The sequence below is a fragment of the Sinohyriopsis cumingii genome, chromosome 18, assembly GCF_028554795.1.
Source record: "Sinohyriopsis cumingii isolate HCF-2022 chromosome 18, ASM2855479v2, whole genome shotgun sequence".
Taxonomy (NCBI): Eukaryota; Metazoa; Mollusca; class Bivalvia; order Unionida; family Unionidae; genus Sinohyriopsis; species Sinohyriopsis cumingii.
In genome coordinates this window covers 15,407,047-15,426,417 of record NC_142978.1, presented here as the reverse complement: position 1 = coordinate 15,426,417, position 19,371 = coordinate 15,407,047, and the positions used below count along the sequence as shown (strand labels likewise).

The 19,371-nt window shown below is 36.0% G+C and overlaps 1 protein-coding gene across 4 annotated transcripts in view; it reads left to right on the top strand.

Moving 5' to 3' along the window:
- The window catches only part of LOC149776139 (uncharacterized), a 332,110-nt gene extending 314,033 nt beyond the window's left edge, over positions 1–18,077 (top strand). For all 4 annotated transcript variants that reach the window (XM_089942420.1, XM_089942418.1, XM_089942419.1 and 1 more), the window contains one exon: positions 898–18,077. In XM_089942420.1, coding sequence (XP_089798546.1) covers positions 898–3,561 — 2,664 coding nt within the window. In that variant the 3' untranslated portion in view covers positions 3,562–18,077. The remainder of the gene's footprint in view (positions 1–897) is intronic.
- Positions 18,078–19,371: the final 1,294 nt, after the last annotated feature.

Genomic DNA, 19,371 nt, shown 5'->3' with positions numbered 1-19,371 from the left:
AAACCCTGCGAAGGTCTTGTGACTGTCAAGCTGTATACCAGATTTGGTTGAAATCTAGTGACAATTAAAGGAGCTACTGTGCAAAATAAAAGTGAGTACATCTGACATTCAGGGGATTTAACTGTGTATCAAATTTGGTTGAAACCTAGTGACAAAAGAGCTACTGTGCAAAATAAAAGTGGGTACATCTGACATTCAGGGGATTTAACTTCTAAATGATGCAGAATGCTGGCAGTTATATTCAACGATGGTCTCAGGCTGCGTATCAAATTTGGCTGAAATCCAATAATCATTAAGGGGATTATTTTGTAAAAATTTAAGTGGGTGGGTGTGACAATAAGTGACTCTTCCTTGCTTTAGCAGTAACACAGAGTGTTGATAATTGAACTTGGCCAGGATGTCATGAATATAAGGGTATATATCAGATTTGGTTGAAGTCTAATAATAATTAAGGAAGTGTATGTGTGAATTAAAGTTGGTGGGTCTGACATACAAGGGTTTTAACTCTGTTAAATGATACTGTAGAAAGATGATACTTGAGTTGCCTTGAGCCAGGAACTACTCCTTACCATCAAGCTGCATTTGACATTTAATGGAAATCCAATAATTGTGGGAGTTACTACACAGAAAAAAATATGGATGGATTGACGTAATGAGCATTAAATTTATAAAAAAATTTGACATTCTATAGAAATAAAATAGAAAGTGCCTATATGCTAATTAAAAAAAAGATTTTGTTGGAAAATTTGACAATATTTTACACAGTATTCCAGAATTTTTGTTTGAGGCCTATCATGTGGATGTCCATTGTACTTGAAAATATACATCAGTAAGTAAACTTTTGATCTTTTCTGGTGCAGATTTTTTAAATGATTTTAGTTTCCTTTTCTTTTGCAGTATGGAAAGCAACTGCTTACAAATTATGAAAATTTACAGAAGAACATGCAGAGTTGGGATATGAGAGAGCTGCGATCAAGTTTATGTGATAATGGTGACCACATCTCTGTTGAATTAAATCCAGGTGGAGATTTACGAGATAGCAGACTTTCTGTGCCCGAGCCTGGAGTCAGGCATTCAATTGTTACTGTAAAAAATTCATCGTTAGTTCGGAAGGGATCATCAGATTTAGATGGACCAGATGAAGTGCTCTGTTTAGAAGTGACACCTCTGGAGGAGAAAAAGCCATCATATTTATTGCAAAATTCCATGGACCACTATCAAAAACCACCAGTGAAGCGTGTGTCATTTAGCAATACTCACAGTGTGATAAATGCTGATTCATATGAGGAATTAGTTCCGGTACGGCATAGAGATTCAATTACAAGTGCATCAACAGATTCAAGCGAGGATTCCACATCAAGTGGTGAGGGTCGTCAAATGATCAGTCACAGGAGTAAATTACGGGCAAAGCTCCCAGTTACTACAGAAACAACTCGTCAAATTTCTGAAATGGTACAGTCATCAGTTGAAGGGACCAGCACAGGTTCATATGAAAGCATACATCCAGAGGACCGCCGTTCTTCACTACAAAGCCAGCTAGAACGACGAGAAAGTGACCGGAGGAAATCTGCTCCCATGCTGCAGAGTAATTTACATAGTAAAGAAAATCATGTGGATCGAATGTCTGAATATTTTCGTGACCAGAGAACACATGCACAAAATCTTCAGGAGAGTAATCTTCCCAGTTCACCAACAATAAGCAAATCAGGCTCACAGAAGAACAGTAAAACTAAAAAAGTGCAATCCTCCCAACAGCAAGTACAATCTTCATGCAAAACACATTCACGTGGGTCATCTATTTCATCTGTGGAATCATCAGGTTCAGAACACAGCTATATTTTCAGCCCAACTTCACCACAACCTGGGAAATCCTCCTCCACCCCATACATATCTCATCCTTTCATATTTCCAGAACATGACTATTCTCAGACTGGTTCCAATTACCCAACATCACATATTTACAATGACATCTATCAAACAGTAGACCAGTCTGGAAGTCCAAAACAGCCGCCACCTACAGCACAGAAACCAGCAGGAAGAAAAAGTCAACAGGGACATTCAAGAAACTCTTCCAAATCTAGTCTGGAATCAGTGGAGGAATCTGAACTACCTGTTTGTGTGGCAACTGCTGTTGATAACAAAGCAATGGTAATGTCTCCAACAATTGCTAAGAAAAATACCCATTTGTTAACAGTGGATGTATCTGGAAGACAAAATTCTCAATGCACATCACCAGCAGCTGCTGTGTCAGTACCTATTTTACAAAACATGCCAAGTTCACCACCTGTTTCCATAGCATTACCAGTATCTCGCGTGCCCGGAACACCACCAGTTTCTGTGGCATCACTGTTGCCAAATTGCTCCCCCAAAACTCCTGTACAGTTAACTTCACCGCCACATCATGTGCAGTCACCTCCACCACCACAGTATGTAACAGGTGTTTCTCACACAGTTGCTGTACCAGTACCAGTTAGTGGTGTAACATTTCCATCTTGTGCATTAGGAACACCACCAGTGGGAGTGGCAACATCTAATTATCCACTAGGGACACCACCACCTGTTGCTGTGCCATCAGACCATTACCCACCAGGATCATCACCTGCAGGATTAACAGGAAGACCAAAGCCTCCAACACCTCCCCAATCATGTAGAGATCCTCAGAAGGGACCAGAACCTCTGGTAGTCTCAAGTCCCAGTCTTACACCTCCCCATCCTGGTTTGGTGACCTCTTCATTTGCACCGGTGCCTCCTCCTCCTTCAGTAGAGCAGATTTCATCACCACATCCTCTTCACATCCACCGGGGGTCATCATCAGGAATACCGGCAGTGAAACCAGTGACCCCTCCTGTGGTTCCAGGTCACAGCGGCCCAAATAGGAACCAAAAACATGCTAAATCAGGATCTGCTGGCAGTATAACTGTTGCTATGGGCAACCAGCCAATTCAAAGGTCACATTCAAGGGCTGAAACTGACTATGCTATTTCTCCAAGATCTCCTTCAGTGCCATCTCCAGGGCTTCCAGCAGAGGAGCATAACTATGCACCACTCCCATTCTTGGAGGAACTGAATAGAAGATCACAAATGCAGAAAGTAGGATTGCAGAAACCACCCAGTGGTGATACAAAAATACCACCAGAAACTTTACCCAAACCAATTGATCGAAGACAAAAAAACAAAAGTGTTTCTAGTCAAAATAAACACAAGCAAGGTAATCAAGGAACTGCTGTAACTATTGTTGCTGATTCAGTACCCACATTACATCAAGACTGTAAAAGATCAGGTCTACCACCACCATTACCAAAGCGTAGTGAAACCACAAAGCTTTCTTGTGATTCCAGACTTAGTTCAACTGGAGAATATGATCATGTGCCAAATGAACAAAATGATATTTATGCCAATTGTGAGGGAATTATGGATATCAATGACCTTCCCCCTCCCCCTCCTGAATTATTGGAGGGGTTACAAGACTCTATGAAACAAAATGGTGTGTCGGGAAAAACAAAAGTTCCACCTCCACCACCAAAAAGAAGCAAAGATACGCAGCTGTCGACATCTCACTAGTCTTTTGTAATTCTTGTTTTTATTTTGAGATGTGTCATATTTGTGCAAATTTTGTTTTATCTTGTGTATATTCATGTGGCAGTGTTCTGCCCGTACATTCTAATTGATACATTGAAACTAATGCAGTTTTGGGGTGTGTGATTATGCTTTTTTACCACATACATTTATGTGCACTACTTAATGTTATGAAGATTGTTTCATACCTGTGGTGTTTTTTGAGGTACTTGTTCAGGTATTAACTCTGTGTTCTTACATATTTCATTTGAATACTCTTGTTTTGTATTATATTTTTAGAAGCCTATTTATTGTCTTGCCTTTTTCGGAGAAAAGTATGATAAGTAGCAGACATGGTGTGATCTTTCATCTGCAGTGTCAACTCATTGTTAAAGTTTTTGTGCAAACTATTTAATTAAAATGTGCCACAAGGAATTGATGAAATTTGCTGAACTTGCAGTTAAGGGAATGAGGAGTGGTCTATTCTCACCCAGAAACATATCCCCACATTAGAAAGATGTCATTTGACACTCACACAAACACACACACAACAGTGTCCATAAACAGCCACTGTGGTGTAAACAAGGGAAACACAGTTTGGTTAACAATGTTGGGAGGCTGTGTGGGTGCTTTCATTGATATATTAGAATTGTAATCTTCTTTCTCCTACATAAATAATGGATCTTAATATTATTTGATGCTAGCAAAATAAAGTTAATAAACTGAATATGTTTCATTTAAATCAATTTGACATGCAATACTCAGAAATTTGTGCATCAGTAAATTTTATTTTTGCTTCCTCACACTATTTAACATGTATCCATTATTTGCAAACGTAAATGAACTACAGTCATTAGATCATGAACTGTCAGATCCAGCCTTTGCAAACAGAAATGAACTAAGCCAATCGATTGTCAACTGCCAGATCCAGCCTTTGCAAACAGAAATGAACTAAGCCAATCAATTGTCAACTGCCAGATCCAGTCTTTGCTAACAGAAATGAACTAAGCCAATCAATTGTCAACTGCCAGACCCAGCCTTTGCAAACATAAATGAACTAAGCCAATTGATTGTCAACTGCCAGATCAAGCCTTTGCAAACAGAAATGAACTAAGCCAATCGATTGTCAACTGCCAGATCCAGTCTTTGCTAACAGAAATGAACTAAGCCAATCGATTGTCAACTGCCAGATCCAGTCTTTGCTAACAGAAATGAACTAAGCCAATCAATTGTCAACTGCCAGATCCAGCCTTTGCAAACAGAAATGAACTAAGCCATTAAATCATGAACTACCAGATCCAAACACATCAAGATGTTTGCATTAGTAAATGCCTCAAGATGCTCATTGATAGCATATGGAAATGACTAAATATATCTCTACATTGTTTGAACTAATAAATACCACATTTTGCACTGTCCCAGAACACTACATCCCAATTTTAAGAAATGTCAACTAAAAGGATAAAAAAATATTAGAAATATGTGCATTTTGTTAGAACTCGCAAATTATTAAATGCATCACCAGAGTTTAAAGAACATTTTCCAGGTTAACTAAAGACAAAGACTTGGTAGTTTTCCGATTTCAACTCAAACTAATGCTGATCTACTACTGTGATGTCAAAACAAAACTTTTTATATATTGTTATCGGCTGGAGATTATTAATTAGCTTTTGTCATTGTGTCATAGGTGATTCTTCAGGTTCTCAAAAAGCTGTAAGAAAAAGCCAGCTTAGCCAAATAAGCACCTAATTAGGTCAATCAGTATGCACCTAATTGGGTCAGTCGGTATGCACCTCATTAGGTCAATTGGTTTGTGACTGAGTATGCTTGCACAAAAATGCTTGTGAGCTTCAGCATAACATTTGATAACTTTTTCATGTTGGAATAGATTAAAGGCACATCACATTTGTGATTATTACATTAAAACGCATTTAAAAGATCAAACTAAAACACAAATTTCTCTTAGCAAAACAATAATTGGTTTTGTATTTTATAGTGTGCCACCAACAGGCATTCACCAACAATTATAATAATGATATTTTATCAAATAATGTTATTTAGTGAGAAAATACATTTTTAGGAAGCAATTACAAACTATATAATTTCTCATGGCATTTTTCCCCCACCAATGTGTTTTTACTTCTTATGGAGTAAAATGCAAGAAATGGTAGGCAGGCATGAGGCATTCTGATTGTAGCAAGAAATGGTAGGCATGAGGCATTCTGATTGTAGCAAGAAATGGCAGGCATAAGGCATTCTGATTGTAGCAAGAAATGGCAGGCATAAGGCATTCTGATTGTAGCAAGAAATGGCAGGCATAAGGCATTCTGATTGTAGCAAGAAATGACAGGTATGATGCTGTCTGGTTGTAGCATGAAATGGCAGGCACATTGCACATCTGGTTATAGCAATAAATGGCAGGTATGATGCTCTCAGGATGTAGCAAGAAATTGCAGGCATGATACTGTCAGATTATAGCAAGAAATTGCAGGTTAGGCATTATCCTGTCTGGTTGTAGCAAGAAATGGCAGGGATGCTGCTGTCTGATTTAGAGCAAGAAATGCCAGGCATGCTGCTGTCGGATTGTAGCAAGAAATGGCAGGCATGATGCTAGCTGATTGTAACAAGAAATAACAGGCATTATGCTGCCTGATTGTAGTACAAAATGGCAGGCATGATGCTGTCTGGCAATGAGAACAACTTGAACTCTTTGTTCTGATTTTGACACAGGCCTATGTTGAGGCGTTTTTGCTTGATCATAACTCTGAAAAAGGCAAGACATTGCATTGTGCAAAACCCTTGTTGTTGTTAATATATATTTACATATATACCAAACAAAATTTATTTTCTTTTTTTGAGGTTTTGCTTGATTAAAGAAATGCCAAAACAATGAAATATAAGCAAGGACATTAATGAAATTTTACAAAATATTATATCAAATAAATTTGTACCATATTTACAGAACATCACATCAGATTTATAGATGTCATCCATAATGCCCTAATTTTTTACTTACAGTATACTTCTTTAATTTGAAAATTAGTAGAAAGTCTATTTTTAGTTCATCTGGTGAGATCCACTCATATTAATGATATCAACTTCATTTCTGATTGGATGAGTTTGTTTACACTTTAGCAGCCATATTTCTGTTAAGATTTCTTACATAGTACTTTATCATAAAGATGTTAGAGATCTATGCATAACTTGTGTGACCATGGTAACAAGTTGATCATGAGCAAGATCAGTGCATAATGAGAGTGATCATGGGCAAGATCTGCAGATAACAAGTTGATCATGAGCAAGATCAGTGCATAATGAGAGTGATCATGGGCAAGATCTGCAGATAACAAGTTGATCATGAGCAAGATCAGTGCATAATGAGAATGATCATGGGCAAGATCTGCAGATAACAAGTTGATCATGAGCAAGATCAGTGCATAATGAGAGTGATCATGGGCAAGATCTACTCAGTGAATTGTGTGATCATGAGCAAGATCAATGCATAATGAGTGATCATGGGCAAGAAATACTCAGTGAATCATGTGATCATGAGCAAGATCTACACATAATGAGTGTGATCATGGGCAAGATCTACTCAGTGAATTGTGTGATCATGAGCAAGATCAATGCATAATGAGTGATCATGGGCAAGAAATACTCAGTGAATCATGTGATCATGAGCAAGATCTACACATAATGAGTGTGATCATGGGCAAGATCTGCACCTAACAAGTTTGATAATGAGTAAGATCTACTAAGTGAATTTGATCATGCACAAGATATATGCATGAGTGATTGTGGGCAAGATCAGTGCATAATGAGTGTGATCATGAATAAGATAACACATAATGAGTGTAATCATGAATAAGACCAACATGAGTGATCATGAGCAAGATCAATCATAATGATTGATCATAAACTAGACATGTGTATAATGAGTATGATCATGAATAAGATCAACACACAATGAGTGTGATCATGAATAAGATCAACACACAATGAGTATGATCATGAATAAGATCAACACACAATGAGTATGATCATGAATAAGATCAACACACAATGAGTGTGATCATGAATAAGATCAACACACAATGAGTGTGATCATGAATAAGATCAACACACAATGAGTGTGATCATGAATAAGATCAACACACAATGAGTGTGATCATGAATAAGATCAACACACAATGAGTGTGATCATGAATAAGATCAACACACAATGAGTGTGATCATGAATAAGATCAACACACAATGAGTATGATCATGAATAAGATCAACACACAATGAGTGTGATCATGAATAAGATCAACACACAATGAGTATGATCATGAATAAGATCAACACACAATGAGTGTGATCATGAATAAGATCAACACACAATGAGTGTGATCATGAATAAGATCAACACACAATGAGTGTGATCGCGAGCAAGAATTATATATAATGAATGAAATCTCAAAATATTATTGAGGTGTTCTTGCATATGATTGGCTGACCTTGTTGCCATGCCATGTTCTCTCTATTTCTCATCAGATGTCACTGTCAAGCTTAGTAAATAGGTTTGACAAGATCATGGATGAATTTGACTTTGATCTGTCATGTAAACTAGTTTAGTATTATCTGGCCATAACATTTCTGTTTTTTTTAATTATAAAAACAAGAAAGAAAAAATGCATTGAGCTGTGACCTTGAATTTCTTGATTTTCTTCAATGTGGTAAAATTATTTACAGAAGACATTGTGCTAATACTGTGCAGTTAAACATGGCTAATCATTTTATCTTTATCAGGAAATGATGCAGATAGTATGGGTTATCATGCTGTTAAAATGAACCATGATGCAGATAGCTTGGGTTCTCATGGTGTTGAAATTAATCATTTATTGATGCAATTATTTTGGTACTTTCAGAAGACAACAAAGATGCAGTAAAATTTTATTTATAATTACATGTTTGTTTTGATCTTGGCTTAAATGAGCCATATCAGGTCAAGCCTGAAGTGCAAAGGGTTATATAAAATAAGTTGGTGATAAAAATCTTTGCATGAAAATCTTCCGTATCATCAGATAGTGACATCAACTGAAGACATTTATTGTTTATACTTAAATAGTCTGACTGATTTTCCAGTAAAGATGGTGCATTTATGGGGAACGAGAAAAAAGAAATGAGTGACACCTATTGGTATCAGTCAAATAAATGTATGATTAAACAAGACTACTCAGGGGAGGAAATGAGTAGTCAGGGTGGTTACCTCCCTTGAAATAGTTTTTACCATGGTCAGTGTAACACTTAAATCAATACATGTACAGGATCATTTCAATAGAAAACACTCATCAAAGGTGATTACTTAAATATTTTTGTCGATTATTTTATGAAATTTTTTAATCTACTTCTGAGTTAAGATGTAAAAAGAAGAAAAGACTTTAAATAGTTTAAGATTACATGTAGAAGGGTAGTGTTATTTACTTATGATCATTAAACAGAATCATGATTTTCATCATTTCATCCATTTAATGCTATTTAATATAATAGATTTACCTCGATGATTACAATACTTTGATATTTATTTTCATGGACAATGTCAGGTAGCATTAGAGAGGAATTTAATACATTGTGTATTTTACTTTCTGGTTTGGAACCAAAGATAAAAGTGGTCACTGCAACATATAAACTTTTGATGCCATACCGAGTCTTAACCATCATGGATATTAATCACGCATTCCAAGGGCAAGTTCAAACAGCTTTGTAATGATGAGAAGTTCAAACAGCTTTGTAATTAGGACAAGTTCCAACAGCTTTGTAATTAGGACAAGTTCCAACAGCTTTGTAATTAGGACAAGTTCCAACAGCTTTGTAATTAGGACAAGTTCCAACAGCTTTGTAACGAGGAGAAATGCAGCCTGCCATCAGTGTCATGACTCTTTTCAAATGATTATTTGTACATGGATCAGGTACCATCATTTAAACTGTAGAAAATGTGGAATTTGTCCCAGTATAACATTTTATATTGATTGAAGGCAGTAGGTGTATGCTGACATCTTTAGATAAATGACTGAACTTAATTGGTTTGCATATTTTTAATGCATTTTTAAATTTTCATATTTTTAAAAAATCATTTTGCATAAAATATGCAAACACACTGCTTGTCTGGAACTCTGTTGTTATTTTTGCATAGTTGGAAGCATAGTTTTGTGTCCCAGAAAGTTGAATGGTTTACTAATACATTGGTCACCTGCCATGTTGTTAGCAAATGGACTGAACAAAACAGCAGAATGTTTTCTTAGCAAGGAGCATTTCTTTTTACATTATTCATGTTCAGGAAGTGAAAAATGTCATTTCCAAAGAAGAAAACCTTAATCATTTTGAGTCAAAATCAGAATTGAAATCATGATCATTTTGCTTTTTTGTGGAAAAAAAACATTTTTGATTAGTACAGTTACCATGGATAATTGCGTACAAGTCCAGTTCAGCCGTATAATGCACCAACAAATTAGGGTCTGTGTTGTTCATTCTGCTTATTATTCTTACAAACATTGATGTACTGGATTATCATGCAGAGCTGGATCTTCGCAGTTTGCAGCTGGACTTGTAAGCAGCCAGGTAATGATCACACCTGTAATCAATAATAAGACTTCATTTAGCAAATGTAACTGGATTCATTATATAATAGAACAAATCTACCTCAAGGCCCCCTAACACGGGATGAGATTTTCCAAATTCAGAGAGCAGTTCCTTATGGATCAGAAACCATTGATGTTATCAAGGTACAAATGTAAAAACAAGTAACTTGGGCCCATTATAAACAAGCATACACATGTACAGTATTAGTCATCAACACTGTCAAGGCTCTTATGCATAAAGATTATTTTGTTGGAATGTCTCGACTTAGAGGAGTAGTTAAAATTAGGCGTAACTTTCCTTTGGTACAGTCAGGGCCAGCGCCAGACCCAGCCAGACTATCTGGCTCCCTATGCAAGGTTAGATTCTGGTGCCCCCCCCCCCCCCAGGTAAATATCAATTTCAAAATTTATAAACAATAATTTTTTTTAAAAAAATGTTCCCCCTGAAATCAGCGCCCTAGGAGGCTGCCTAGTTTGCCTATATGGTAGAGCCGGCCCTGGGTACAGTATTTATAAGATGATAGGCCCATCAGGTGACACATCATTATTGGTACAGTATTTATAAGATGATAGGCCCATCAGGTGACACATCATTATTGGTACAGTATTTATAAGATGATAGGCCCATCAGGTGACACATCATTATTGGTACAGTATTTATAAGATGATAGGCCCATCAGGTGACACATCATTGTTGGTACAGTATTTATAAGATGATAGGCCCATCAGGTGACACATCATTATTGGTACAGTATTTATAAGATGATAGGCCCATCAGGTGACACATTATTATTACAAAATTTGGGGAAATTCCAGCAGGATCTGATGGACAGAACTTTTCTAAAACTAGAAAAAAGGAGTGGTAGAGTCCCCGTCTATTAAAAATGAGGACAGAAGTTACTAAGAACAGTATTAGGCAATTTAAAGACAGTAAGCAAAGGTAGGGTTTCCATATATGATGCATGATTTTTGTGCATTCATTTTTTAAAAATTTTTTATGTGATGTTTGAATAATAACATTAATCTGCAATTATGTCTATTAGAATGTCCCTGAATTATGTCGATTAGAATGTCCCTGAATTATGTCTATTAGAATGTCCCTGAATTATGTCTATTAGAATGTCCCTGAATTATGTCTATTAGAATGTCCCTGAATTATGTCGATTAGAATGTCCCTGAATTATGTCTATTAGAATGTCCCTGAATTATGTCTATTAGAATGTCCCTGAATTATGTCTATTAGAATGTCCCTGAATTATGTCTATTAGAATGTCCCTGAATTATGTCGATTAGAATGTCCCTGAATTATGTCTATTAGAATGTCCCTGAATTATGTCGATTAGAATGTCCCTGAATTATGTCTATTAGAATGTCCCTGAATTACGTCTGTTAGAATGTCCCTGAATTATGTCTATTAGAATGTCCCTGAATTATGTGTTAGAATGTCCCTGAATTATGTCTGTTAGAATGTCCCTGAATTATGTCTATTAGAATGTCCCTGAATTATGTCTATTAGAATGTCCCTGAATTATGTCTATTAGAATGTCCCTGAATTATGTCTGTTAGAATGTCCCTGAATTATGTCTATTAGAATGTCCCTGAATTATGTCTATTAGAATGTCCCTGAATTATATGTCCAGCTGCCACTTTTCAACAAATTTACAAAAACGGGTTCTATCTCATTCAACATGTTTACTTGTATGCATACAAGATATGTTTTAAATGTGTTAAGTGGCTTATTTTTAAGGTCGGTTTTCATGGCATTTGCAGAAAGTCCATATATTAAGGCAAATGAAGCATAACATTATCTCGAACAAAATTGGCTTTTCAGAACTGTAACCATAGATCCGAATACCAAACTTTTTATGCTCCGAAATGAATTTCATTCCATATTTTGAATTTGTCCTCAAGTACAAGCAACAAGTCGAATGAATCTCACAGATGTGGTAGTGATGATCACACACATGACTCCACCCTGACTCCACCCTGACATGCCTACTGAAGCCCAAATTTTCACCAGAGTACATGCCTTTCCAGTGTCTACCGACAGTAGAACACATTCTTGTTATGTGTATTGACTTTCATATTATGGGACATACATAAGTTTACATAGCAAATTTTGACCCAAAATTTTAAGGATTTTGTTTTTTGCTTACCTTCATCTTTTATTTTTGTAGACTTTTTAAAGAATTAGAACATCTGTTGTCTACCATCTTGTTGGACTAAATGTTTACCTTTATCTTGTGGGGGTTATTTTGCAATTTTTTTATGTTTACGTTTTTAGGACTCATTTTTAATAGGTCCTGTATAGCCAGTATTGTGATGATGTGTCTTTAAACTCTATACTCACATATACAGACTTTTGAGGTACCAGATTGGCTACTTTTTACATCAGTTTACTTTCAACATTCTTTTTGCTGTAGCTCTTTGATACCCAGTAGGGAACTAATAACTTGGTTGGTCACAGCCTTGATATCCACTCAGCGCTTGTTCATGCCAACTCAGGTTGCTGCCTTGGGTGTTCTTGGGAGAGACCTCAGGTTGCTTCCTTGGGGTGTTCTTTGGTAGAGACCTCAGGTTGCTGCCTTGGGGTGTTCTTGGGGAGACATTTCCACAACATGATATAGCTAATACTGTCTTGAACAAGCCATTCAAAAGCAGATTTCATGTCCTGCTATTCTCAAATTGACATTTGTTTATATCAGTAAAACCCATTTTCTTCAAGCTTAACTTAGATTCTTCCCAACTATTTGTACAGTTTTGTAAAGTAAGCACACTGAGTTATTCTTAGTATGAAGATTAAAATGACCAAATAATTTGAATGAATGCAAAACTATTTATAGTTTCATATATATATATATATATATATATATATATATATATATATATATATATATATATATATATATAAAATTGTGATTTTGGATGAATGTAGTGTGTGTAGAGCAGGCTTGTATTATGTTTTACATTGAATTATGTATCAAGGTTTTGCTTTTATGAAAGAATATTATTTTTCTTCTGCTTTGAGAAATGCTTATGACTGCGTGATTTTGCTTACGTTGATCATCGGCTTGTGCAACAAGGCATTTCCTTACAAATGAGATGCCGCATTGCTTTTCTGTGTTTGCTTGTTTGTAACGTGCATTTCACTGTATTTTTTGTTACGTAAATCTGCCAAATCTTGCACCAGCAAATCAGGATCTTTACTTTTTATTATTCAAATGATATGATAATAACAAATAATAATAATGATATGATAATAAATAATAATAATAATGATCTGATAATAATAAATAATGATAATGATATGAAAAGCAGAGATCTTGATTCTTGTTTCTAAATGTTTCTCCAACAATTGAGGCTTTTACGTTATCTTTCTTACTAATCACAGGCACTCCTTATAAATTTAGTCCAACTGCAAACAACATAGACCCTGATCTGCCATCACATAATGTGCCAGCAAGTCAGGATTTCTATCACATAATGTGGCAGCAGGTCAGGATTTCTATCACATAATGTGCCAGCAGGTCAGGATTTCTATCACATAATGTGCCAGCAGGTCAGGATTTCTATCACATAATGTGCCAGCAGGTCAAGATTTATATCACATAATGTGCCAGCAGGTCAGGATTTATATCTCATAATGTGCCAGCAGGTCAGGATTTCTATCACATAATGTGGCAGCAGACCAGGGTCTTTGTTCTTTCTTCTACTGATTACTCCTGACAAACTGCACAGATCCAGATCTGCAGGCACATTATACAATGGCAGATCTGGGTTTATGCATATACAGTAGTAACAGATGCAAAATCACTTTTAGTTTTAAAATTTAACCTCTTTAATCTGAAAAGTATTTAGGAATTTCTCATATCTGAGAAATCAGCAAAACTTAAAGAGATGAGGCAAGACTCCTTTCAGGATTTGAAGATTTTATTACTGTTTTAATCTCTAGTTCCTACAGACTGTCCCATGAAAACAGTCCTTGTTACCAACTCAGCAGTAAGATAGTCAGAAACCTGAGAAAATTGAAACAAGCTTCTGATCTACACGTACCATATGTACATGCTTACACAAGAAGTTGAGTCAAACTGCAAGCTGCACAGACCCATATCTGCCATCAGATAATGTGCTGGGCGATCTGGGTTTTTTATGTTTGTTGGAAATAATCATTAGAACAAACAACTTAGACCCTGATCTATATGTGTATTATGCCTCAGCTGTTGTTTTGAAATTTGATTTGACTTATAAGCGAGTGTATACAGTACCTCATGCACTGGTAGGACTACCGTGTTCACATTCTAGGTGTATAGTAACGATGGCTGATCCAAAAGTTCATGGACACTATAAAATAAACCATGCTATTTATATCAAATTTCATCGTGGTTATTATCAACCATTTCCTATCATGTGAAAATTAATACACAGTGACTGAGCTCAGCTCAAATTGATTTTCATAGTTGTTGATTTGTAAATTCATATATGCCAGTTTCCTGAGATCTATATTATATATTATAACAGTAATTGTACATGATCGTTTATATCTAAATGTAATGGACAACATGGCCATACAACTTGTTTTGAATTCCAGCCTAACTTTCTGACATTACAGTTGCAGATTATTCAGATATGGCAATCAGGCTTAAAGGAAATGGCAAACAATTGTTCATTGTATTGGGGGAAAACCCATTGTGTTTATCTTGTACTGCTTTACTACAGTAAGGTAGATTGCTGTGACCCAATTTGTATATGGCAGTTGTTGGTTTTTTTTAACATTAAATAAAGTACCTTTCATGGTGGTCACATTTTTATTTCTGGAGGGAAAACTGAGTTTCTAGGTCTTGTCTCATCTCATAACATTATGGGCAACAACCCAGTTCCTATAGATCACAGTTAATAATTTTGAGCAATTTTGAACTCGATTGGTCACAGACCAGAAGAGCACATGTGATGGTCTGTTCTCATCTGAGGTGGGTCCATCCAACACAAGTTTCTTATTGCTTCTCCTCCCAAACAACTTGAAGGATTGTCATGAAACTGGACACATTAATCCATTGGTCTAGCTGGTCCTAGATGAAAACCGTGTTGTTTTGTTTGCACATTAACTCTGGTTGCCACAGTGGCCATTTTGAAAATCTTGTCACTACTTCTGAATGGATGGTCACATCAGCATGGGGTTTTTACTAAACGAATCCTTATGATCTCTACTTGGTCCTAAATGAAACTGGTGATGATCTGACATTGAATATGGCTACCAAGGCAGCCATCTTGAAAATCTGGTTATTGCGACAACTCGTGAATGGATTGTCACATCACTATAAGTTGCCACAGTGGCCATTTTGAAAATCTTATCACTATTTTCCTGAATAGATGTTCATATCAACATGGGGATTCAAAGACATTATGAGGTTTATTTAGTCGTAAATGAAAATGGTGCAGACTTAATCTTCAAAAATAAATGATTACATTTTATTAATGTAATAAATATATTTGCATGTACACCTATATTTAAAGATTTAGGAAGAGTGTCTTTCCATCGTGCAAGATGAGTCATTATTGTGATTAGAATAATTTTATACATTACTTGAAATTTCAGTGCTGACAGTATTGGAATCTGTGTGTCGTGATTCTCAATTTTTGGTACATGTGTATCACTTTTTTCTGGTGTTAATCACAATTTATTGGTGTTAATCACAATCTATAGGAGAAAAAAAACCCATAAAATTAATGATGATACCTGTTAATATAAGCTAGGTACATGGTGTACTGAAATAAGTTAAATCATGTACACAGTGTACTGAAATGAGACAATTTAAGTGCATAGTGTGCTGAAAAATAAGACAAGTCTTGTACACTGTGTACTGTAAAAGATAAACCAGGTATGCAGCATACTGAATTAAGACAGATCAGGCACTCAGACACAATACTGAGATGCCAGATATCTTGAAAATCTTTAAAATGCGTCTCCTACAATCCTACATTATTTGTCCTATCAGCATAGGGTTTTTTCTACAAGACACATAGGATGACTATTTGGTCCTAATTAAAAATCGTACTGTCATCTGGTATCCTGAATAATCACCACAACAGCCATCTTGAAAATATTAATCGCAACTCGGCATGAACAGAAATGTATATCGACATTGGGTTTTCACCAGAAGATTTCTTATGTCCAGTTGATCTTAAATAAGCATGGTGCCAGTCTGATATCCAATATGACTGCTATACAGTGACCACCTTGAAAACTTTTTTATTCTATTCCTCCTGACTGGATGGTTGTATTAACATATGTTTTCACTAAAAGATTTATGATGTCTATTTGGGCCTAAATGAAAAGGGTGCCATTCTGACGTCTAATATCTAAATGAAAACGGTGTCAGTTTGACGTCTAATATCTAAATGAAAAAGGTGCCAGTCTGACATCTAATATCTAAATGAAAATGGTACCAGTCTGACATCTAATATGGTCAGCACAGCATCAATATAGGAAATCTTTTTATTGCTACACTTGCTGACAGAAAGTTATATTGCCATCGGGTTTTCACCAGAAACATTCTTGGTCCTAAATGGTGCTTATCTTGGGTCTAATATGGCTGCCACAGTGGCCAGCTTCCAAATCTACTTTTCAGTGAATGGCCATGTCATTATGGGGTTTTCACTAAAGGACTTGTTAGGTTTTGTTGATCTTATTTTAAAATGGTTGTCATCTAACATCCAATGTGGCCATCTTGAAAATCTTGCTTCATCTACTCTTCTTAAAGGTAAATTAATTTTGACATTTGATTTTCATCAAAAGAGTTTTTATGGTGTCTACTTGATCATAAGTGAAAATGACGAACCTTCAATATGGCCACCATGGTTACTATAATCAAAATATTGTTATCTCTTCTAGATGGCTATATCAACATGGGTTTTTACCAGTAGACTTCATGTGATACATAGATAGTCCTAAATGAAAATGCCAATCATACATTCAATATAGCTGCCATGCTGGCTATCCTGAAAATCTTGTCTTTGCTACTCCCTCTGAATGGATGATAATTATAACACTTCTAAAAGTGTCTATTTTGATCCTAATGAAAATGGAGCCAATCTGATATCCAATATGTCCACCACAGCAGTTAATTTTAAAATCTTTTTATTGGTGAAGAATATCAGAGCTGTAGTCAACACTCAGCAATTAAAAAGAATAAATGGTCTTATCTTTAATTCCTCAAAATTATTTTCACTGCACAGAGCATCAGTCCTTACATACCGGTAGGCAAGTAGGATGGCAGTTTTGAAATTGCCAACTATCAAACTGTGACCCAATAACATCTCCCCATTTCTCACTTGTATCAAAACCAATAAATATGCAAAATTCTAATCTCAGGTGTAAGAGTTGCCACTGTGATCTTGCCTCCAAAAAAGATGAAATGCTGGCAATTTTCATCTAGTTAACAGACTTCCTATGTGGAACTTCACTGCACACACACACTGCATGCACAATACAGTATCAGGACGTGTAAATCCCAGAAAAAGCTGAAAAAAAATTAACATATTCAATGCAAATTTAACACCGTGTCCTGAAATAAGACAAAATCAGGTGCACAGATTAACTGTGGGTCTGATTTCTGGACAAATTCAACTTGGGTTTGATTATTGTGACACCAGATTGGTTTCACAACTCCCCAAACAATGAATTGTATGTAATTATTATTGATGTCATTGCTTCAGTGTTCATCTATTCTCATCACAAATATATTGTGTTGCGCTGTAGGATGCATGTGATAATATTGCAGTAAATTGTACACATAAACTGATGTCATAAAGTGTAGAGTAGATATCATAAGATTTCATTCTGTGCACAGTGTACTTCAACAAGTCGGTTTGTGTTCATTCAAAATAAAATCATGTGAAAACTAATTTTGTTCTTTTCTTTTATGCTTCGTATATTTGCATAGATGGTAGCCTTCAGATTCCTAAACATACTTTTCAAAGACCTTCCCCTTTGGTGTTCTTAGGAAATGCCATTTGATCAATGTCATACTGCGATGTAATTATTGAAGAAGTAAACTACAATGTTGAAAAAATTTCCGGTGTATGACAACCTTACCATTGTACCTGCTGTAACCATGGGACCAAAGAGACAAAACTCTTTCGTTGCAGTGTGACCTATCCAGTATATTTGGTCCTTAGGGACAGGTTGAGTCACAGAGCAGCAGTAACAAAGTTGACTGTGAGTCTGATGGGAGTAGTCCCAACTCCGAAATCAAAACTGGTGGATTCTTCCTTGTCTGTCCCAACTCCCAAATAAAAACTGATGGATTCTTCCTTGTCTGTCCCAACTCCCAAATAAAAACTGGTGGATTCTTCATCAGTCCCAACTCCCAAATAAAAATGTGGATTCTTCCTCATCAGTCCCAACTCCCAAATCAAAACTGGTGAATTCTTTCTTGTCAGTCCCAACTCCCAAATCAAAACTGGCATATCTTTCCTGAGCTTGGGAAAAATGAGGTAGCATTTTCGAGGCCTTGAAAGTTTGGGAAAATCGAGCAGATTACCCTGAGGTCTTTAAAAGTCTTTGAAAATTTAAATAAACCCAAACATTTTAATTTCTTTCCATAATCACAGTGGTGGCTTCTATTTCCAAAATGATTGAAGAGAAAAAACAGCAACTATAATAATGCATTTAAAGCAGTACAGATGTCTGTTAAGAGATCAATTTATTTGGTATTAAATCTGATGCATAAGTTACATATTTCTGAAATAACAGTGAATTTTAATCTATCTTCCAGATCATTATAAAGCAATTTTAGGAAATAAATTATAGTTTGAATTTTATCATTAAACAAATCAAAACTGGCGGATTCTTCCTCATCAGTCCCCGCTCCCAAATCAAAACTGGTTGATTCTTCACTCTCAGTCCCAACTCCTTAATTAATACTGGCAGGTTTGTCCTCTACAGTCCAAACTCCCAAATCAAAACTAGCAGATTCTTCCTTGTCAGTCGAAACTCTCAAATCAAAACTGGTGGATTTTCCCTTGTCAGTCCCAACTCCCAAATCAAAACTGACGGATTCTTCCTGGTAAGTCCCAACTCCCAAATCAAAACTGGTGGATTCTTCCATGTCAGTCCCAACTCTTAAATCAAAACTGGCAGATTCTTCCATGTCAGTCCCAACTCTTAAATCAAAACTGGCAGATTCTTCCATGTCAG